Raw genomic sequence first — 22,542 nt, forward strand, 5'->3', positions numbered from 1 at the left:
AGAGGCCATGCTTCAGCCCCAGGCCTTTGCTTTCTTGTTTTATTGCTGTCAAAACTGGAATTTAATCTTCAGCTTCAGTGGCTTCCCACCCCCTCCCTTGCCCCAGAAAGTTCTTCAGGTTGCTGGAGCTCCTTGCCCCTTTGCACTGTCACTCCCATCAGTTTAGGATCCCCCTCTCCTTGGATGACGGGATTCCAGCCAGCAGGCTCTGTTGTCCTCCCCCTAGCCAGAAGGAGGCACGTCATCCAAATTCAGCCCTTGTTTCTAACCCAGCTTCCGCTGAATGGACAAACGGCTGCAACCCTGGGGGGATTCTAAGTCCTTATTAGACCTGGCAAGCTCTTCAGTAAGCTGCCTTTCCCTGGTGAATCAGGCACAAAGGGTGGGGGGAGGAGAGGCTGAGGGATGGTGGCCAGGCAAGGACTGTACAGTAGCTCCATTCCATTCCTTACTTTTGTGTTAAAGGTTTTCGGGATCATTTTCACCATTGCCCAAGGGAAGATCATCGATCACTTTGGGACGCAGGCGGGAAACCTCTTTCTTTGCTCCTTCCTACTCCTGGGGACTTTCATAACTGGTAAACCAGCTCCCCCAGAGATTCCTCACCTGACTGTGACCCGTGGGACTCGACATGTGGAGTGAAGGCAGCTCCTGCACTGCAGCGCCTGCAGGGCTGCTCCAGCTGAGCAAACTCCAGAACAGCAGCACCCTGACTGTGCTGCTGATGCTTCCTTGTTGTGGCAGCTAGTCTGTGTCACTGGCTGAAGGTTCCAGTGGTGTGAGCTTCCCCAGTGCTGTCCCCATCCATGCTCCTGGCTTGGCACTCAGCCAGACGAGGCTCCCTCATGGCTAGGCCAGGGCCTCCCTCTGCTGCCTGACTGCTGTAGAAGTCCTGTCTTCCTCATTTAAAACAGTGGATCCCCTGCTGGCCCCCCAGTGTCTTCTTGAACCCTTTGCTGCCCCTGTGTAACCCCCGAGTTCTGTGAGACTTGCTTGTGTCCTTTGTTGTGACTTATGGGTCTCCTCTTCCCTCTACCTCTCAGTGTTCATTAAGGCCGATCTCCGGAGACAGCAGGCCAATCTGGATGGTGAACAGACAGTGAGTAAATCCCCTTTGACCTCTGGCTCTGTCCCTACTATTAGCTTAGGGTGACCCCTGCTCTGTCCCCTACCCACCTGTTGGAATCTCTGTTTCTGGGTCATTACCATAATAACCGTGACTCTCTTCTGTTGTCCCAATGATTGGTTGTCGACCTTGCTAGGGGAAGTTCCTTGCTGGCATTTGCAGCCCTGTGGCTGTGATCTCAGCCCTGCCAGGTAGGGGGTTTGTGGATACTCTGAGCTGCTCTCATTGGATGTCACTGAATATTGGCCCCCAAGGAGGCTGCAGAACTAGGCATGTGTCCTGTTTTTTACATTAATGGCTAGGGATAGATGAGGTAGGTGGGGGAAGAGAGATGCACAACCCCCGCTGCTTCTGCTGAGAGGGAGTTAATACTTAGCATTGCCATAGAGAGTTCCATGTTTAGAGCATTGTGCAAATATCCTCACAGCCCCCTGAAAAGTTGGGTAATTGCTTGTAGCTCCATTTTGCAGTTGAGGAAAGTGAGTCACAGAAAGATGGCGTCTTGTCCCAGGCTGCATCAGGGATCAGTTGGCATAGCTAGAATCAGAACTCTGGCCATCCTGGCTCCCAGCCCTTTGCTTAGCCCACTAGATGTTGCTGCAAAACTCTTGCCTATGCTCCTAAATGCTGGGCAGAATGTTCCCATGCTCCATGCAGTTAATGCAGCTCCATGTGTAAGAGAAGAGGCGTTTGGTGAATTAACCACTGTTGGATAATCTCAGTGTTTCCCCCTTAGAGGGGTTGGTGGTTGTCCTTACTGGCTCTGGGCTCCTCTTCCAGGACGTAAGCAGAGACGTCCACCCAGCGCTCCTGAAGCAGTCAGTGTCCAAGGCTGGCAAAATGCATAAGATAAGCTCCCTGCTGGCTCGAATTTTACCTTTTTGGAAGACAGTGCCGCCTTCCACCAGATAATCTCTAACGGCGCCGATCTGGAGAGACCAGTGGCTCCAAGATACCTCGTGGCCACCCTGCTCCGACCGTCGGCCCAGGAAGGTGTATTTTAAATAATCTCTTATACAAATAGCTCGGCATAAGCATAAAACATACTGGACAAAATACATAAGGGGAATTGACCCCCATACAGCCCTCCAAATGTAATCCCGGAGCAGGGATAAAAAACGGCCACCAAATCCATCCCATGTGGGGCCCTCCAGTATATTCATCTGGGGGCCCCTTGTTTAACCTGTACCACACCAGGTAACCTCCCCCGTTTTTTGAATCCAATAAGCTTCCTGGGGAGATGAGCCCCGATGTGGCAAACAGCATAGATTAGGGACTGTGAAGTGTTGAGCTCCCCAGCATAGTAATGCACACAGGAAAGCCTGGAAAATCAAGTACACTGTTTAGCATGGTTGTAGAATACAGCTGGTCGCTACAGTTACAAAATTGTCTGAATCACTCCTGCCCCATGGCTTTCTAAAGCTCCCTTTTGTCACTGAAGGAGGAAATGCTGGATTAGCAGAGACCAGGCCTCTGGGGAGATGGATCTTCCAGCTCTAGTGCCAAAGATGTATTAATCTTGTGCCAAATTTCATCTGTATGCAACTGTGCAATGCAACTGAGCTGCAATGAAGGGTGCTAGTGCTGCTGCCTCTTGCTCAGAAAGAAGCCGTGACAAGAGCCTGAAATATCCAGTCCTTTAGGCAGCAGATGTAAAGACTACTGATAAGGCCCCTTTCCTTTATTAGTCACAAGGTCTCTTTCCAAATGAATTGCGGGCCTGTGCTCAGGCCAGTTAAACTAATGGAACATTTTGTGAAAATCTAAAATAAAATTAGTACTTGTTGCACCTTAGAGACTAACAAATCTGTGAAGTGAGCTGTAGCTCACGAAAGCCTATGCTCAAATAAATTTGTTAGTCTCTAAGATGCCACAAGTATTCCTTTTCTTTATGCGAATACAGACTAACACGGCTGCTACTCTGAAACCTAAAATAAAATTGTGGGCCTTCATCTGGGAGGTGTTAAAACAAAGAGAAGGAGGCACAGTTGCTATTTCAATAGGACTCATCCTCCCCTCCTGTGGAACTGTCAGACAGACCCAGGAACTAATCCCATTAAGAACTGGAGGGATATGCCCGGTGGTGAAGAGTCTTCAAACACAGAGTAATTCAGGGTAAATATCAAAACCATCCAGGAGCTACTCTCATTGGAGGCCTCCGAGAGACTCCCCTACAGCTCTGACCTCTGTCTGGCTTCTTTGCATGAACTTTATGACCCAGGTATTTCCCAAGCAAGCAAATGAAGCAGGTCAGGAATAAGAGGCTGGGTCTATAACAAACAGTGTCATAACAAAGTAAAGTTTTATGTACAGATCTATTAACTCCCAGTCCATAGACTACCTCCTGTTGGTTGTATAGCCTGGGCTAGCTGGTCTCTCAGTAAAATAAATGGACTAAATGAGAGTCCAGTCAAATATGCAAATACTTTAAGTCCCCACTTGAGCAGATTTTCTTCTGTCTGACTCACACTCTATAGGTTAAAATGGAAGCATCCATCAGAAGAGGGGAGGCTGAAAAGTTGCTCACTTTTATTGCCTCCTGGGGAGCTATGAGCTAAAGATTTTCCAACAGAAGATTCTGTAGTATTTGCCAAGTACCCCACTTACTCTCCAAGCACCTGGGTGTTTCACTGGTTTCCTCCTTCTCCAGGAATGGATGACTTTTCTCTCTCTCTCTCTCTTGCTCGTGTCTCCTTTTCTGGGATCACGACCTGTGGCTGTTGTTACAGAGACTCCAGGACAGCAGTCACATCACGGATTATGGAATGTAGCTTGTAGCCTTAACCCCATCACTTCCCATCCCCGCTCAGTAGCTCTCACACAAAGGTAGGAGAATCACACTAATCTGCTTATCTAATTGCTCACAGGAGTGGCACTGGCACCAAACCAATGGCACTAGCTGATGCTGCTCCCCAAGGCAATGCAACAGCTGGAGTGATTGGGGTGATTGGGGTGTTCGGGGTATAGAAGCTGCTCTTGGCCTCTCCAGGAGACAGGGTGGGGAGGAGAAGAGATGGGTCTTGAGCTTGTGGGGTCCTAAAAAGAATGAGGACTGAAGCTGAGGCTGCTTGGGTAACTGGAGCTGAGTAGTTATTTAAAGTCACCATCCAGCCTCCTCGGCAGGAGGTTCTGTCTGGGATTGTGTCGGAGAGCTGGTCCTGACAACATAGAGATATGATGCCAATCAAATGAAGTATTAAAGACTTTGGCAATAATAGTTGGTGCCTTTTGTTAGAAGAGTAACTGTAAATCATAAAGCTCTCTGTTTTTTGCTCTGTAATTCCAGCCCTTTGCTAGAAGTGGCTTCTCAGCTGCTGCCTAGGGATGTTTAATGCTTTGCTGCGCTCTTGCTGTTTGAACCCTCTGCTGTGCCTGGCTGCCCTCCCCAAAACATTATCTGTCCTGTTCATGATGTTTGAAGGTGTTTTGTGCATGTATTTGCTCAATGGTGTGCAGCAAACAAGCCAAGCTGGCAAGGACCATTGTTCAGTCCTGAGATAGTATATTGGCAACATTGAGTTGTTGCATGGTGCGCAGCTGGGAGCATTAGGTTGTGCTCCAGTGCAAGTGTAGGCAGAGACCACAAGGTGAGTCTGAGTGCAGGTGAGTGTAAGCTGTGAGCTGCGGGTGACCAGATGTCCCAATTTTACAGGGAAAGTCCCAATGTTTGGGGCTTTGTCTTATATAGGTGCCTGTTACCCCCACCCTTTGTCCTGATTTTTCACCCTTGCTATCTGGTCATCCTATTTCAGCCTGAGTGCTTGTGAGACTCAAGTCCCCTGCATGCCTGGTCCCTTCCTGCAAGAGCATAGGATAGAAAAGGGATGGGGCAAAACATTGGTGAGTCTAAGGAGATCTGGGTTAAGTACAGTCCTCTTCATGCTAATGAAGTGCTGAGCTGTGCACTCCATTGTACGCCTCATTCCTGACACTTGGTAGCAGTAACCTTGCAGCTGTGCAGCAGTATCTCACCATCTTGTCTATGCACTCCCTATCCGTGGCCCCACGAAGTCACGGGACCTCGTCAACCTCCTTCTAGCCCTGGCCAAAATGGCCATTTACAAGACCGGGGAGAGGAGGTTGGCCGACGGGGTCTCCTGTGAGGGTGGGGCCTATTTCTGATCCTCTGTCCGCTCGTGCATCCAGGCGGAGTTCCTCTGGGCGGCGTCCGCTGGCTCCCTTGACATCTTTGAGGATCAGCGGGTGCTGTCTGAGGTTTTCTGCTCGGTGTCCCCGTCAGGTTCCCTTTGTTTAGCCCTCTGACCTCACTCCTATCCCTGTTCTATCTTTAGTTGTCCCCCGTACTCACTTGGAATCCTGGACCTGTGGATACTCCTCATAGGCTGGGGGGAGGTCCTTTAGTAGTTGGCAGGCTCTGCCCGCCCACTCCTTGGATCCCAATAGGATCAGTGCAGGATAGGGATTCCCACATATTCCCTGTCCTATGCAGCATTGGGCACTCTGCACTTACACATTGCTCTGCACCTCTGCTGCACAAGGACAAGTCCAAGAAAATCTTGTTGCAAGGTGGGAAGTGCCAATGTTCCTAAAGCTCTGATGCCCAGAGCAGTACAAAGCGTGGTTCTCCTGCCTGGTGGTGGGATCTGTCTTCTGGGACAGTTCCAAAAAAGAGGCTGGAGGTGGGTGTACAAACCCCACATGGGGCTATTATCATTTGAAGCCTTGATCTCATGTATTTGGGAAGTTTGCAGTAGGGTCTGTAACTGGGATTTTAAATTGAATTTGGGCATAGAGGGCTTGCAGCCTTGTATCTGCAGCTTGGCAGCCTAGACTAGAAGAGGGTGAATGATTGGTACGGGGGAGGGAGGTTGGGGGCATGATGCTTAAGAACCTGGTTACTTCAAATGGGCTTTAGAATTGGAGCAAGCAACAATTACTAAATGGTTAAATTGTGAATTTCTGTATTGGCCCCACATTACAATCACACTTATGAATGTGCGTGTTAGGAAATGCATAAGTTTAAACTGTGGCTCCACTCTGCCAGGTGGCCTGGTGGAGGGTTCATGATTGTCATGTCTTTGTCAGGCCCGTACTAAATGTGCTCACTTTGCAACTAAAATGTTTTTTTCTAACTGCCAGTTCAGCAAACTGCATTTGGACTTTCTTTCTCACATGACATCCCTAAAGAAAGGTGCTGAAGGCCCAATGCTGCCCTCCATGATCCCTGTGTAACCCCACTGTGACCTATGGGTTTGCACAGGGGTAACAGATTGGCCTCCTCTGTGAGAGAGTGGGAAGCTGGCAGAGTGGTTTTGGTGAGGGTCCCTCACCTTTAGGGCTCACTCCTCCACGTCCAGGATAGACCTTATTTATTGACCCAGCAGAGCTCTTTTTGTTTTTCCTGTCTGGGAGGCACTGGGAGTACTTTGATGGGAAATGGAGTGGTTGTATGTTAATTGTGGGGCAAAGAGGGGTCTATTTTTAAAATGTGCCAGTGAGTACCTAGAGCAAAGGCCCGATGGCTCCTTTTCATGGAAGGAAATTGATTGATTAATTTCAATGGAGTGAAGGATTCAATTGGTGAAAGGATTAGAAGCCAGCTCCTCTGAGATAGCTGTCTTGGCTCTGCAGGGGTCATAGGAACATAAAGCTGAACATATGTGTGCATGTGCGCATGTGTGTGGTGTTTTTTGCAGTTGAAATAATTAGCTCTGACTCTGCTACCCACAGAGGAGAGGCTCTGTGGAGTGAGAAGGGGCCATCTGTACTTGGTTGCTTTTCAGAGCTGAACCACACTCCTAACAGTGGTCTGTCCAAGAGCTGTACAGTGTGTCTTTACTTATTCCAGCAAGAACTGCCTTGTGACCACGCACAAATCGTCTTCTATCAATGCACCTCGCCACTTACATGGAATGGCTTTGCAACTGGAAGCTCTTTTTCAGTGCGAGTTAAATTGACGTAATGGCAGTGTGAATGCTTCACCCTCCAGTATAACTATGCCAGTACTATTAATCCTTTCACTGCTATCCCATCTAGCATCAATTCACATCTGAAGTTAGCAGTTTGTTTAGTTTTCTGTGTTCCACTGCTCTTGAGACATTTGGACCAAATGTCCTCTTCTCCTTAAATGCTATGTGCAGATGTCCAGGGATCTCTATTTGTGACTTGCTTTCATTACAAGTACATGAAATCTGAAGCTATCACAGTCATCTTGTGTTAGCATCCCATAGCAGTGTCAACTAGCTCATATTACCATGCTGTATTATAGTGGGTGCAGGTAGCACCACAGTGTAAAACTGAGGCTGGCTTACAGCATCCATTCTAACCTTTCTTTTATAGTTTGCTTGTGCTCTGATTTGTTGCTTTCTGAAACAAATGCCTTTTATGGGTAAAATTTTCCATGCTGGGTCTCGGCTCAGCAATGAAATTTTCAACAAAGATTTTAAGCAACATCTGTTCAGAAGTATGTTAAGATTTTTTTTTTCATCAAACAAAAATGCCTGCCTAGAATTTTGAACATGCATGATTCCAAAATAGTAGAACTGATTTTGTTCAAACTTGGCTTGTTTTGTAGATCTCCTTGAAACTTACAATTCATGCCAAATCTAAAGACTATGTGGAGTGCATTGAAATTTACTCTACAGCAGGTTTTGTAAAAAATTCCAACTTTTTCTATTGTATGACAAACAGTTGTTATCAATAGATCATATTTTTAAGTATGAGCACAAGGATGCTTCAGCTTTCAGCCACAATTCTTTCTTAACCGTAATGCTAGTTCCCCCCCACCCATGGAACATGGTCCTGCTGTACTTGAAAATGCTACACGTATAATATAGGGTGAGTCAGCATTGCTGTGAGGAAACAACTGTATTTCCTGAGTTAGGGTGTTTAAAGATCCTGCTTTTCTGATGTAGCCATGTTGGCAGGCTTGATTTGAAGCATGGTTCCATCTTGCAGTGAGATGACACCTTCGCTGTGTCCTCAATGGCACTGGAACCCTGTTAAGGTCCCATTTACACTGCATGATGGAACCTTGTTTTGGCTGCTTGTCGGTGACAACTTTGTGTTTTATTGTGCGTGCATGTGTCTGGGTGTGGAGGTATTTCTGACAGTGTGCTGAGGTCTAGCCAAAATCCTCTTAGCTCTGGTGAGGTGCCCTGACTCAGGGCTGAGATACTTGCTTAGTGGAAAGCTTGGATTCCATCATCTCCCTGGCTCACCAGGGCCTCACAACTTCAGCTATCTAGTTCTAGTGAAATATTGCAGCTAGCAAAACTCCTTGAATTTTACTGGGCAAGGACAGGGCATGGGAAGAATATTCCCAAGAAGATTCTCTCCCTCTTGCCACTCCCTGGAGATCACATGCCTCTTTACTCTGCTGACCTTTCATGTTAACAATGTGGCAAGTAGCCAGCATCCCCTGCCCCAAATCTCTGCGCAGGCAGTTTCCATACCTCATTCCCAGTGGTGGTGTCTCCATCTATCGCCACTGCATGTGCCTGCTTGTGTGTGTTGCCTTTTCCCTTTCCCAGGATTGTGTAGCCATGTGTGTTTGCAGGTTTACTAACCCTTTGTTCCTATAGCTCAAGAAGAGGTGAAAGGTAAGTGGGGATGAAGCTGTGATGGGTTTGGTTTCAGACTCTACTGGCTCCCTGTTTATTTAAAGCCCCCGTTCAAAATCACCAATGGCCTCCCTGGCCAAGATCCCAGAGCTCGACTCTGATGCTCTCCCAGCATATCTGACTTTGGCCTCTTCTCTCCCTGCCAACACTCTTCCCACTGCTGGTGAGAGAGCCTTCCCCTCTGCAGCTCCTGCTGTCTGGAAAAGCATCCTTCCATCCCTCTGACTTTCTGAAGCTTTCCTGATCTGTCTCCTCCCCTTGAGCTATTATTATTTAACTCTGTACAAGCTTCTGGGCTGCAGTTTGTATGAAAGATACTACACAAAATAAAGCTATGTTTGTATCTCTTGCTTCTAAGCTGCCTGGTTTTCTCTTGAACTATGGGGAGATGCGAACCTCTTTCCTGTGTGTTTCTGACCATGGCTCCTGGCTTAGACTTGTCTCACGCCACAGGAAGATAACTGCTTAGCGCTACCACACCCTGCCTGTACCTGCTGTGTCCTGAGGCCACCAAGGTCTCTTTGGTTTGTTTCTGCTTCAGAGAGCCCTGTAGAGTCTGCCTTAAATGGTGCAGCAGGGGGGTGCCTAGAAGGAAATCCTGGGGTAACTCTCAGTGGAACATCCTGGGATCTCTTACTGGCAGGGCTGTGGTAAAGGGCTTATGGGGCAGCTGCCTTTCTGACTCCTGAATGGGGAGGAGCTGGGTTCCACTTTTGCGTCTAGGTCTAATATGCTGGCCTAGCACACACACCTATTTGGGGAGAGAAGGGAGGGCCCAGACCCATATGCCTCTCTAAAGGGCAGCAGCCTACAGTACCTGCCTGTCTCTCTTCCTCTGAGCACTCCAGACAAACAATGAAAGAAGAGACCTCCTTTCAGACAGGCCCAGGAGGGTTCTCCAGGCTAAAGTCCTGTCCAGCGCTTGTGGGATGCTGAAGTGTCTGGTGTACTTGGGTAAGATGACGCAGCAGTGGCTCCATGCAGCATTTTACCCTGCAAGCTAGGCCTAGGTTAGAAATAGCTCCTCTGAAGCAGGGTAAGCTCTATGGCAGGAAGATTTGTTCCAGGGACTATGCATACTGCTGAATGCCAGTCTTTTGAACAGTGCCCCTTCTCTTGGGTTCTGTTCTCTGTCCAGAGCACAGGCCCATTGAAGGCTCCACTCCCAGCCAGTAAAATTCAGTGAGTTGCCTTATGTGACAATGGCAGTTAAGTTATCTCTTGTAACTGAAGGGCTGACATCAGGAGCACAGGCAGCAGCAAGGGCCACAGCAGTAAGGAGAGGTGCCTACGCTTCTGTTACAGCAACCCTGAAAAGTCAGGGTGGCATAGGAAGACACTGCTACTGGGGGGCAGGATTTTCCTTTAGGCCTGTGTGGGGTTGTCTTTTATAAGGGCTGAGTTCTGGCTCTCCCAGTCGTTCCCTAGGGAAATAGGAAAGTAAGACTGGAAAGAATCTCCTGGGTCAAATCCAGTCCCCTGCTATTGCAACCCTGTCATACAATCCCGTTCATAAATTTATAAAGCTCTATTTATTGGGTGGTTTGTCCCCAGCACCCCTTCCATCTCATGGCCAGGGAGCTTTTCTAATTAATGAGCCTAAATTTTTCTTCTGAAAGGGCTTAATATAGTTGTTTTCTTTCTTCTGATGAATCAACATAGTATTTAAGTGCTGAGACAGGCTGGAGGTGCTAGCCCTGGGGCCTGAATGGGGGTAGGGTGGGGAGAGGGCAAGCAGTGTGAGGACTCAGCTTTGAGTTGGGCAGGGGGAGACCAGTGCTGAAGTTCCTGTCCTGTTTAAATACACCAGGATGCATCGTATGCTGTTTCATTAGTGCTTCTCCCCCACCACAGGGTACCTTTTGCCTCCCTTCCCCCCAAGTGCTGCTCTGCACTTCCCCACTTGGAAGCTCCATTTGCAGTGGAGGTGCAGTCTTTTCTCTAGCTGAGCTGGCTGTGTGGAGCAAGACCCAGGTCCACAGAGCTGCCATGACTATGTATTTATAATAGCCCAGGGGACTGCTCAGGAGTGAAGTTTTGGAATAGCCTTCCAAGGGAAGCAGTGGGGGCAAAAGATCTACCTGGCTTTAAGATTCTACTCAATAAGTTTATGGAGGAGATGGTATGATGGGATAATGTCATTTTGGTAATTAATTGATCTTTAAATATTCAGGGTAAATAGGCCTAATCCCCTGAGATGGGATATTAGATGGATGGGATCTGAGTTATCCAGGAAAGAATTTTCTGTAGTATCTGGCTGCTGAATCTTGCCCATATGCTCAGGGTTTAGCTGATTGCCATATTTGGGGTCAGGAAGGAATTTTCCTCCAAGGCAGATTGGAAGAGGCCCTGGCGGTTTTTCGCCTTCCTCTGTAGCATGGGGCACGGGTCACTTGAGGGAGGATTCTCTGCTCCTTGAAGTCTTTTAAACCATGATTTGAGGACTTCAATAGCTCAGGACATAGGTGATGTTTTTTGTAGGAGTGGGTGGGTGAGATTCTGTGGCCTGCGTTGTGCAGGAGGTCGGACTAGATGATCAGAATGGTCCCTTCTGACCTTAGTATCTATGACTCTATAAGAGGAAAGGGGCCCCTGCTCTGCCTGTTCAACACCCCTCACCTGAGCAGTGGAGCTGTCTGGGATGAGGGAGCTGGTGCAATCTTAGCTGAGCTCTAAAGAGGATGGTCTTAGCTATTGTTCCTTGGGGCCTCTCCTTTCCTCTGCAGATGTCTGACCCTCATGCATGATTTGTTGAGGATCTCAGGAGTATCCCAGCCTTTGCGCTCCAAGGCCTGTACTGAAGCCCAGCCCTAGCCACCTGGTGCTCTAACCATACCCCTTTTCTCTGATTTTGCAGAAAGCGCTGGAAGAGGTGCCTGGGGACAACATTGCTCCTGTGGTCCTTGATGAATCAAAGTTGTGAAGGGGTGGCAGAGCTGGGAGACGCTGCCTACCAACCCCCCCTTCCCATCTTTGTCACTTGCCAGTATCCTTCTGGTTCCCGCACAGCATGGCATTGGGGGCAGCATCAGGGCCGGAGTCCAAAAAGCTGCTCCTGGAGCCATCGGAAGGAACAGATCAGCCAGGGTTTCTCTCATCAGTCTGCTTTCCCCTCTGTGTCCTGCTGTGGGAGAACCTATTGCTCAGCAGGAAAGCTTCAGTGGACCCAAGCCCCAGATCTGTTTGCTTGGGGCTCAGAGGAGCAGGGGCTGTGAGTCCAACACAGCATTCAGTATTTGGAGCCCACAGTGGCATTCCTCAAGTGGCCCTCCTCTCCTCTTCCAGAGAAGCTGTACGATGGGTAGCCAAGTGCATCCTCTGAAGGAACCTCTTGGTGGAGAGAGAACTAGACAGCATTTGCTTTGTGACCAGCCCTGCTCTGAGTTGTGACCCTTGTTCTGGAAGTGATGGGTCTGCCCTGTATTCATAGTGACTGGAGCAGGTGGTTCACCTGGCCACAGTGTGGGGGGATGGCTCAGGCCCTCACGCTTTTCCAGGCTCTGCAAAGCACATGACAACTGTGGCGTTCCCATTTTTGTACAGGGACCTCCTAGCCCAGCAGATTTTTAGTCTGTGGACTAATGTGATTTTCTATTTTAATCAAACTTCCCTGATGGTTTTTGAAATTTTTGTAGTAAAAATTTGTAAGAGGACTGGGGAAGCACCAATATGTGCCCTGGCCAGAGCCCAACTGTCAGTCACATCGTTTGAGGCCAGGGCCTGGCGCTGGGGCATGTGTGCAAAGTGCACCAGGGTCTAGCCCACCTTATAGTTGATACCAGCCCTCAGGGCTACTGTGACAACACTATTGAGTTAGACTATGAGCTTCTTTGGCCAGGAACCATATCCTCTTCCTTGGCTGGAAAGCACTTTACACAAGCACAAGATTGGTGCTATAAAAATAATACACATTTTGTGGGAGCTCTCTGCTGGTGGAGACAGGAGGAGCTGTGCTCCTGCTTCCCCTCCTCTTACTCAACTAGCTGTGGGAGGCAGGCTAAGGTTGCTTTAGCACAGGGCATCCCACACTTATTTTCATAATAAGGAATCACATCACCTGAGTATCTTGTGGATACTTTCCCTCCCACTCACCATCAGCCCCACCAGTTGCTGTTGCCTACTCCTCCACTCATGAGCACTGACCTCATCTCTCTTCCCAGCTGCAATCATGTAGTTTGCCTCGCTTTTATTATCAATGCCACCCCCACTCCTCCCATTGGGTGAGAGCCACCTAGCAATTCAGGCAGTCAGTCACATGGCAAAGATTAGGAAAACAGTGATAGGTATTTTGAAGTGTCCTGAAAAAGTTAATCATGCTCGCTGCCTTTGCTCTCCATTTTATCTCCCCTCCCATCTGTTTTGTTCCTCTGCCCCTTTCCCTAGTTGCACGTTTCCCAGCCACCTAGTCCTTTGGTTCCCCTGCTCCCCTAATATATTTCTTTGGGCATCCTATCTTGCTGGTGGCTGGCAGCTCCAGGCCCCTGGCTTGGTGGAAGCAGTTTCTGTTTCCTCTTCTTAGCAGTAGCTGTAGCCTCTAGAAGCTGCAATTAGGCTGGCACCTCCTCATGTTCATCTGCTTCTGCAGGCCTCCAGGTGCCTCTGTTCAATAAAGAGCCTGAACACTTGCTGGAGTCACTGGAAACAAGGAGAGCTGACACCACAAGACCTGTCATCTTTCTGGACCACCAGTAAGTGCTGTGCAGGCTGTAGTTTTGGAGCCATTAGACTGATACTCGATAATGTAGAGCGTGCCCCTGGACCAGTGTTGTCTTCCCTCTATCTCTAAGTGGCCTTCCTCCACCAGTTACCTTGATTTTTATAATACAATTTTGGGGATTGTTGAAGTGGCTCAAGCCTGTGTGATCTCAAAAGGCCTTGGGAAAATGTTCACTGGATTCCTTGTATCTTTAAATATAATTTGTATTTAATAGTTATATTGGTGCAGCTGTCTGACAGTTGGCCATAAATAATCTACCCCCAGGGAGCCTACCATTGGCAATGCTGTAAAGATGGAGCATACCATGCAGCTGTGTGAGCCCCCTAATAAAAAAAGGAGAGGGACAGGCCCACATGGTACACAATGGGCATTATTTGGTTAACGCATCTCCCTACACACTTCCCTCTCACTGGAACTGCTGTGGTGGTTACACTGAATAGGGCAGGGGCTCCTGGCCCAGACAGCAGAAGCAACTGTCTGTTTACTAGTGCCTATTCTCCCCCACATCCTCTAATATCCTCACTCCCTCTTCTGCACAGCCCCCCTGCCCTGATAACTCCCACCCCCTGCTTTCCCTATCTTAGGCCTGGCCCAGACCCTCTCTGCTTTCACAAGGAGCACGTTATTCACAATTCCTCTGCTGGGAGCTGGATGGCAGCCACATTAGAGGAAGTAAAGGAACAGCTGGGTTCACTTCATTCTCCGTCATAAGCTAGGGAAAGGGGAGGAAGTAGCAATAGATTTCCACCACACTTCATGTCCGTACAGTGCAAGCAGTCAGGCTGCAGAGCAGGAGATTGCAGGGAGGCCTTGGCCAGGTAGGAGGGCTGACTTATCCTCCAGCGTGAGGTGGGCTAAAGGTGGCTGCTCCTTGTTACTCAGGCTGGGTCTCCCTCTCTCTAGTAGAAGGCAAGACTCTGCACCTTCCACAGTTTTCTATTGTTTATTACAAACTGCCCCGTGAACATAGACACATACAAAACACAGCAGCACCAGGGGCTGGACTTGGTGTCTCCTCCCTACAGATCTCCAGCAGATCATGGATGGCTCTACTCCTCCTCCCTGCAGGTGCCCTGGGGGGAGAACTATGCTGGGCATGGCTGGGAACTGGTCCCCTTGCCAGCCTGGGAGCTGAGAATGTCTCAGGCAATGCCTACAGGGGACAGCCCCCACAGGCTTGGGGCTAGGTTTTTATCACTGGTCATCATTAAAACACTGCCTGTACAGGTGAAATCTATTGCTAATGAAGAGTGATTAACGAGCAGTCAAACAATCATCTGACTGCAGGGGGGCAGGGGCTAGAGAACCAGAGAGGGGGCCAGGGAGGTAAGCTGGCAGGAGTTTGGCAGGGGAGATGCAGCAGGCAGGTGATTCTAACATACGTGGGACCCTCGGCTTCAGTTTTTCTTCTTGTTTCGTGACACTGCTTCCACGTCCAGGTACTGCAGCCCAATCAACATGCCCAAGATGGAGAAACCTGAGACACAGATGGAAGGCAAGTGGGTGCCAGAAACATTGCCCATAGGAAGGGAACTTTATCTCTTCCCCACTTCCCTCTTCTGAGTTCTACCCCAGCCTCCTAGCTCCCAGGGGAATCAGGGAGTGAGCTGTACTTACTTGCCACCATCAGGGGTGCCAGGACACCAATCGTCGGGGCTGCTGTGCCGTACACAAACACTTCAGAGAGAAAGTGGCCCAGGGCTATGAGGAAGGTCAAGAATGTGATGTGATAGAGGCTACCAGGAGCAGAGAGAAAGAGAGAGCGGTTAGTGGGTAGTATAGAGTGGGGGGCACAAGCCTAGCAAGGAAAGGGAAAGAGCAGGATGGAGAGAGGCAGCCCAGTCCATCCTCACACTGTGGTGTGAGATCCAATTCCAGTCTAGCAGCGGCAGGTTGGGGAAACCTCAGACAAGTCCCTTCCCAGCCTCTTTGGTGCCTGAGGCATTTTCTCTCATGATCTTCCTTATGCCCACAAAAGTGTTTTTTATATGGTGAAGTTACCTGTTGTTGACAATACATTGTCCTAACCCCTGCCAATCAAGGCTAAAATGGCAGCTGCAAGTGCAAACATTACTGTCAAGGAAGGGGCCTAGAGATGAGTGTAGGATGCTTTCAGTAATGAGGGCTTAAAGGCTTGGTCCTATCTACACTAAACCCAAACAGTTACCAACACCAGTTGAGGAGCTCTGGGAAGATCTGATAATTTCCTAATGTAGACCCTTCCTTATTCTGTAAAGTGACTATGTACCGATGGCCCCTTCTCGTTTTGCTGGGCCCTTCCTATCTTGGTATCAGAGTCAGAACTACCAACTTCTGTGACCAGTGGTGCTGGAATTAGGGATGGAACACCCCCGCTTGAAGTAATAATAACAAACACCAAATACATGGTTTCCATCATCAGCACCCCCCACTATAAAAATTACTCCAGCACTCCGTCTGTGACTGAAATAAGTCTTGGCAGCTTTTTACTCCTGTTAAGCCAGCTAAGAGAGAATGAGTTGGAGTCTCTTCCAGCCAATACATCATAGTAAAGGATTCTGCTAAAGTTCCAATCCATTACATCAAAACAGCTAGAATGGGGCAGCACAGGTGGCACCGAGGACAGAATCTGTCCTGATGAACCTTCTCTACTGATGATGTGCAAAAAGGAAAGCATCCGGCTTGACTCTCACAGCCCACGGTGACTTTTGAGAAGAAAAAACATCTTTTTATTTGTAAACAGCAAATGTGATATGGACCTCACTGTGACACAAACATGGGGCCCATAAGGCATTTTACAGCTTTTTGCAGGATAATGGCACTTTAAAAAAAAGGAAAATCTGAGTTGATCTGGGAGTACTAAGCAGGGGTGGATAGACAGGCAGGATAGGAGATGTGGTGGAGTCAGTGGGGAGGGGCAGGATTGCCCAGTGCATTGGGAAAAGAAAGCAATCAGTCTGAGGCACAGAGCTGTATTGGGCTGAGAAGGAGGTAGGGGAGGCAGAGCCTTTATTCCTGGGAGTATGGGAGTGGGAGGCTGCTCCAGGAGGCCAGCGCCCAGGGTGGTGTCCAGCTCCCTGGGACTTTTGGGAAGACAGCACAGTCCATCTGTACAGAGGAAGAGATGATGAGAGAATGTCTCAGAGGAGAGCAGGGGCAATGGGAACTTAGCCTTCAAGGACAAGCATCACCTCCTTGTCCCAAAGCTGTTCAATGAGGGGGCACCACAGAACCATCTTCTGATGTTGCAGGAAGGGGTCCAGCTGTAGGCAGGTTTTACTGAAGCAGAGGAGACCAAGCGCATCATCAAACAGAAGAGCATGGACATGCATGTATTGCTGTTGTAGGGGCAGATGGGGATAAGGAGTATGTGTGTGCACAAGGGCACTGGTATGAACTTGAGAGGACAAGGGATTGGGAAATGGTGGAGGCACCCCATAATACAAGAAGAGAAACTGATTTGGGCTGTCTCTGGCCTGGAGCAGTCTGCAAATCCAACACCTAAGTTGATGTTATACCTGAGCTCTGCCGCCCTCTAGGGGCCACCACTGCAATTTGCTGCAGATTCCATTAGAACACAAAACCCTTCCAAGAAACAACCTGCTGCTCAGGATGTGCCCCCTCCATGGTAACTGCCCCTAACCCATAGACATAACCAGCTGGCCTGAGTTCACCCTCTCTACAAATATACCCAGCAGAGAGAACCACCAGCCTCCCACCTCCACCACACACAGTCATTCATCCAGTGTGTACTAGAGATACATATGGAAGTCACCCTGCTCTGACACTACTGCCAGACAGAAGTTCCCCTGTTACCAGAGGAATAAACAGCCAGCCTCAGTGCCCATCCAACATAGGCTATCCCCTCTAGTTACAAAGACAACCACCAGCTGATGCTGGCCCCAATCAAGACAGCCCATGTGTATGTGCTCCCTTCAGATCCACAGCTGGGTACATGACACATGACTTGGGATGAGTTGCCATACAATCCTTAACAGAGCTGCCACTGGCAAACAGGCGCCATGTACCAGTCTGATGGCCGTGTTGCCAAGTATCAGCAGGGTAATGAGGCCACTGGGCTGAGGGTTCCAGAATGAGGATCAGAAACATTATAGCAGCGGTTCTCAACCGGGGGTCTGTGAGCCCTCTCAAGGGGGCTGCAGGGCCCTGCAGCTGAAGCCCTGATCATCAGCGCCCCCCCCGCTGGGGATGAAGCCCTGATCCCCAGCGCCCCCTACAGGGCTGAAGCAGTGAAGCGCAGGGCTGAATCCTGGAGCCCCAAGCCCTGGTGCTCCCTGTGGGGCAGAAGCCATAAGTACATGGACAGAGTTAGGGACATGGAGGGCTCCCCCATGCCAACTGCAGCACAAGATCACGGCAGTTCCTGGGGGCAGCTCCACACCTCCCCTGCCCCTCCTCTCCCAGCCCCCTGGCCAGGTCGGAGTCGGGAAGCCGAAGCTGGAGCCAGACAGTGAGAGAGAGCTGCTACTCTGGCTGGTGCATGGTGCAGGCAGCAGCAGCATTTCTTCCACTCCTGCTGGTACCCCAGCTTGAAGCTGCTCCTCGGCTCCCAGACACCTTTGCTCCCGTAGAGGCAGCCGGTAAGAGCCCCCAGGTTGGGGAGACCTGGCTCTGTGGCTGGCAGATCCCTCCGGGAACAGGGACTGCAGGGGAATCCTCCCAGCACACAGCCCCTAATACCCCTCTCCCTACACCAGAGGTGGGCAAACTATGGCCTGCGGGCTGGATCTGTCCCATCAGGGCTTTGGATCCATCCTGCGGGATTGCCACCCCCGTGGCACCGTCGGCCCTGCGCCATTCTCAGAAACAGGCAGCACCACATCCCTGTGGCCCCTGGAGGGGGGGCAGCGATAGAGGGCTCTGCACGCTGCCCTCGCCTGCAGGCATTGCCCCCCACAGCTCCCATTGGCCGGGAACGGGGAACTGGGGCAGCAAGGACATGGTGCCGGCTGCTTCTGGGAGTGGCATGGGGCCAGGGCAGGCAGGGAGCCCGCCTTAGCCTCACTGCCTCCGCAGGGCCACTCCAGGTAAGTGGCGCCGGGTCAGAGCCCACACCCCAAACCCCAACTCCCTGCCCTGAGCCCCCTGCCATACCCCAATCCCCAGTCTCACCCCTCCCGCACCTAAACCCCTTGCCCTGAGCCCCCTCCTGCACCCCAACCCCCTGCTTTGGGCCCCTCTCGTACACCCACACCCCTCCTGCAGCCCAACCCCTTGCCCTGAGCCCCTTTCTGCACACTGCATCCCCTCCCACACCCCGCACTCCCTCCTTCACCCCAACCCTCTGCCCCAGCCCTATATTCATGGCCCTGCATGCCATTTCCCCATGCAGATGTGTTTCCACGCAAAAAGTTTCCCTGCCCCTGCCCTACACCCTGAGCTACCTCCCTGCCAGCACACAGCCCAGGTTACCCCCCCCAGTTGAGCTACCCCATCTGTGCACAGTACCTAGCATTGCCCTACCTCCACCCTGAGCTGCCCTAACACACCCCCTAGCATCCCCCTCCCTGCACCCTAAGCTGTTTTCAAACTTTTTGAGCTAAGCCCCTCACCTGTGAGTTATAATATTTGGTTGCACCTCCCCCCCCACACCGCCTTGAATCCAGACAGGCTGGGTGGCCTGCTGAGGTGAGTCAGGGGGTGGAAGTGGTGCTACCTCGCTGGACCCCACTATGCGGAGGTGGCTCAAGCCCCACTGGCCTCTGCCCCCCCCCAAATAGAAGTCAAACTATGCCTATGCCCGAAGCCTCCCCAGCCCTGCTGAGCCCTCGGAGAAAAAAAAGTTGAGAACCCCTGCACTATAGGGCTTAAAAGGCCGTGTCAGATCTGGTAATTATTAGTTTGATCTGAGAGTTGGGTTCAAGTGAGCGGCCCTTCCTCCTGTGATTCAGGGGCAGTAGTTAAACCTCTTAGTCCAAGAGTTGCCCCTAAAGGATACTGAGAGAGCAGAGATTAATCCCCCATCTTGAGCTACAGGTTAAGATGATTCAAGGGAAGACTATCTACCTCCCAAGAGGGGCCCAATAAGGGGATTTCAGGAAGCAGCTATTGACAACCTGCATAAGAGGACAGAAGAAAGCTGTTATAGCAGTGACAAGTGAACATTGTGGGGAAAATGGGACACCCCTTCTCTGATGTTTCCCTTACATACGTCTTGTTGTGGATGTCAATGGCACAGCAGCAGCGAATCACTGATGAGAGCAGAGTCCAGATGCCAAAGGTCCGAGCTTGGAGACCATTCACTGTGCAGAGAAAAAGAAACAGATGAGGAAAATGAATGCTCCCTCCCATGAGCTACCATCTCTGCAGGCTGGGCAAAGTGATGGAGGGAAGGAAGAACATGAGATCTCCTCCCAGCTAGTGCAGTTACACCCACAGCAAGTAGGAGAGAATAACAAGATTTCCTAGATGATTAAAGGGCAGCTGAGTGGGTGTTTCTGTAGCTGCTGGGAACCATGCATTTTTTCCAGTAACCACAGACCTTAAGGGGAAAAGGAACCAAGGCTGGTTCCAGCCCTGAAGGAGCTGTACTAAGATCACTGAGTTAAAAGTGCATTGCTGTGGGTGCTGAACAATGCTGTCTGCTGCCTGGAACTGCTGAATAGCAGCATTTGCAGGCTTGGTGAGAGGGCTGTATCTAGTGCCAACCCTTCTGGAGAAAAGGTTCCAGATCTTGTCCAGCAGGTGACCTAAGGCTGTAAAAGATGGTACAGTGGAGACAGGTTGGCACTCTCCAGAGAAGATGAGGGCTCACTGCTGAAGAAGGAACAGTGCTGGTTGCCCTTGTGAGTTTGGGCTAGCATATGGCTCATAGGAGGTCAAGACCCGAATTGTGGCTCACTTCTGAGATGTAGACAAAAGTCCTCCAGGACTTGGGGCAGGATGTTGATACATGAGGTATAGCTGATATGGTAATGCCTCCTGATGGGCAGGAAGGGCAATGTGGGCTCCTTACCAAGGCTGGGTGTGCCCGTGTACAGCTTCTCGGAGAGGAAGCTGTGATCACGAAAGCTCTGCAGTGTATTCCCCATCGCAATGATGGATACCATGACCAGCCAGCTGCGCAACACATTCAGAAAACGGCTCATCATGCTCTGGTACCTGCTCCTGGGGACAAAGGCAGGAGATCAGCTTCACAAAAGAAAACCACATGGATTCCACACTCTAGAACGTTTCCACTTAAACCAGGGTCCAGGCTTTTCCACAGAAAGTCCCTGTCTCTTCCCACAGATTCCCATAAAGAGACTGGCCCCTACCAGATATGGCCTGCACTACACCCCTCATAATGCAAAGGTAGAAATCTGTATGTCCATCAAAAGGGGATGGAAAAGCATGATGCTGTCTCACTGTGGGAGGTCACTAATCCTCTGGCCCTGGGCCAAACTTGACCAAGTAGGTCCTGTTTACAAACCTTTGGTGCATCCTCTCCACCTTCCTCTCTCCCCAGTTGGCAGCATCAGCTTGCCACAAAGCCCCAAAGAGAGACGTCTGCAAAACCGATAGCGTATTGAGCTCCCTGTATGGCAAAGCTGGGCTCTGACCCACATGACACCAAGGCTTGGACTCCCCCGTTAATGTATCCTACTCGCTAATGCCAGTGTAGAGATTTGCACTCCCCGCTCCACTGTCCCAGGGCTGCACCCCACTTCGCTTCCTCCTGCCCCATCCCCCCCGCCCCAAATCTCTCACACAAGTCCTCCAACCCCATCACCTCCCTGTTGCCCTTCCCCAACAAATTCCCCCGAGCCCATCCATGCCCCAGCCCTCCCACAATCTCCCCCAAACCCCTGCACCGCATCCTCCGATCAGCCCTCATGCCACTCCACACCTGCTCCCAGCCCCACAGCCCCAGCGACCCCCCACCTCTATGCAGCAGCCCCTCCCCTGGGAGCTCTGCGTATTGATTGGTTCCCTGTTAGCCCTTCCCTTACTCTGATTGGCTGCTAGACCCATCTCAACTCACATGCCATGTGGATTGATAGGTCAGTGTCCGAATCAAAGACACTACGGGGGCTCCGCCCCTGAGGCGCGGTGACGTAAAATATGGGCCCAGCCCACGCTTCGGCTCTCTCGGTCGCCATGTTGGAGGAGGCGGAAGCTGCAAGTGGCGTGGGCAAGGCGTGCGCTTGCGTCTGCGCCTGCGCGGCGGGAAGAGCGAGGGGGGGGATGCCGCTGGCGCCTGCGCAGTAGGGAATTAGGGCGGTTGCCTGCCTGCCTGCTGGTTGTTGTAGTAACCGAGGGAGCGTCGGGAGGAGGGCGCTGCGGCCGCCGGGGCTGAGCTGCCCGGAGCTCAGCTCCCCGCCCCGGAAGATGAGGCTGTAGGTAGGGGGGGAAGGCGGGAGGGACTCGGCGCCATCCCAGGGGCTCCTGGAAGTCCCGAGGGGTCCCCGCGGCGGGCAGCCTGGTGCGATCCCGGGCTCGCTAGCCCCGAGGCAGTTGCGTTCGGCGAGGCCGGCTGGCTGTGTGGCGCGCTGCGGGGCCAGGTGCCTCCCCGGGGAGCGGCCGGACCCCCGGGTGGCGGGGGGGGGGCGGCGTGGGGCGGGGCGGGGCCGCTGCTTTGGGAAGCCCCTTATCTCAGGCGGCCTGTGGTGTCCCCTGGCCCCTAGGCGTCACCGGGGTGCTGGCCTCTCCGCGCATCCCGGACAGACCCTTCTGGGGAGAGTCGGAGGCTCCTGCATGGGCAGCGACCAGAGGGACGCGGGTCGGCACCGGGCCGCGTGGCGGTCCAGTCCTTCCTTCGTAGGCGATAAAGCCCGAAGAGACCATCAGGGCGCCTCTCTCTCGTCTGAGCTCCTGTATAACCCAGGCCAGAGAGCTTCCGCCAGTTACCCGTGCGTGGAGCCGCAGGGCTTGTGTCTGACGAGAGCATGTCCCTGTAAGAAGAAAAGGAGGACTTGTGGCACCTTAGAGACTAACAAATTTATTAGAGCATAAGCTTTCGTGAGCTACAGCTCAAATGCATCCGATGAAGTGAGCTGTAGCTCACGAAAGCTTATGCTCTAATAAATTTGTTAGTCTCTAAGGTGCCACAAGTACTCCTTTTCTTTTTGCGAATACAGACTAACACGGCTGCTACTCTGAAACCTGTCCCTGTAAGGAAAGCCTTTGGGGAAGAA

At 51.0% G+C, this 22,542-nt stretch overlaps 3 protein-coding genes across 40 annotated transcripts in view; 2 read left to right on the forward strand and 1 right to left on the reverse strand.

The window, feature by feature from the left end:
* The window catches only part of FLVCR2 (FLVCR heme transporter 2), a 57,669-nt gene extending 44,019 nt beyond the window's left edge, over positions 1–13,650 (forward strand). Inside the window, exons 8-12 of one of the 8 annotated variants that reach the window (XR_006281942.1) lie at positions 466–577; positions 1,044–1,099; positions 1,907–2,119; positions 3,856–3,952; positions 11,567–11,594. Coding sequence is in view for 3 of the 8 variants with exons in the window: in XM_038405902.2 (XP_038261830.1) it covers positions 466–577; positions 1,044–1,099; positions 1,907–2,038 (300 nt within the window). In the remaining 5 variants the exon portion in view is untranslated. Of the gene's footprint in view, positions 1–465; positions 578–1,043; positions 1,100–1,906; positions 10,734–11,566 lie in introns of those variants that run through there. The other 7 variants (XR_006281939.1, XR_006281943.1, XR_006281941.1 and 4 more) reach the window with 7 other exon arrangements.
* ERG28 (ergosterol biosynthesis 28 homolog) lies at positions 571–21,540 on the reverse strand. 11 transcript variants are annotated; one of them, XM_043516213.1, is made up of 6 exons: positions 21,380–21,504; positions 20,382–20,533; positions 19,578–19,668; positions 15,044–15,162; positions 14,809–14,903; positions 571–1,081 (listed from the first exon to the last, which is right to left on the reverse strand). In XM_043516213.1, the coding sequence occupies exons 1-5, from the start codon at positions 21,394–21,396 to the stop codon at positions 14,824–14,826; spliced, it is 459 nt and encodes a 152-aa protein (XP_043372148.1). In that variant the 5' UTR covers positions 21,397–21,504; the 3' UTR covers positions 571–1,081; positions 14,809–14,823. The 11 variants fall into 11 exon arrangements, 10 of the variants coding, with proteins under 10 accessions (XP_043372148.1, XP_043372147.1, XP_038261838.1 ...); XM_043516212.1 differs by lacking the exon at positions 571–1,081 and adding an exon at positions 12,755–13,344; XM_038405910.2 differs by lacking the exons at positions 571–1,081; positions 21,380–21,504 and adding an exon at positions 21,255–21,291 and having other exon boundaries at positions 14,351–14,903.
* The window catches only part of TTLL5 (tubulin tyrosine ligase like 5), a 224,711-nt gene continuing 223,706 nt past the window's right edge, over positions 21,538–22,542 (forward strand). For 7 of the 21 annotated variants that reach the window (XM_038406330.2, XM_043516208.1, XM_043516205.1 and 4 more), the window contains exon 1: positions 21,542–21,748. The gene's annotated coding sequence lies outside the window, so the exon portion shown is untranslated. The other 14 variants (XR_006281938.1, XM_043516197.1, XM_043516206.1 and 11 more) reach the window with 9 other exon arrangements.

This window comes from Dermochelys coriacea, chromosome 6 (genome assembly GCF_009764565.3).
Source record: "Dermochelys coriacea isolate rDerCor1 chromosome 6, rDerCor1.pri.v4, whole genome shotgun sequence".
Taxonomy (NCBI): Eukaryota; Metazoa; Chordata; order Testudines; family Dermochelyidae; genus Dermochelys; species Dermochelys coriacea.

What these genes read in the sequence shown, in the direction of transcription:
- ERG28 (XM_043516211.1), bottom strand. Translation starts at nt 21,507, where the DNA reads ATGGCGACCGAGAGAGCCGAAGCGTGGGCTGGGCCCATATTTTACGTC. An exon ending in CACGGGCACACCCAGCCTTG is followed by an intron (nt 19,669 to 20,381) that starts GTAAGGAGCCCA and finishes TTCTCTGCACAG; the next exon opens with TGAATGGTCTCCAAGCTCGG. An exon ending in ATTGACATCCACAACAAGAC is followed by an intron (nt 16,514 to 19,577) that starts GTATGTAAGGGA and finishes TCCTCTGTACAG; the next exon opens with ATGGACTGTGCTGTCTTCCC.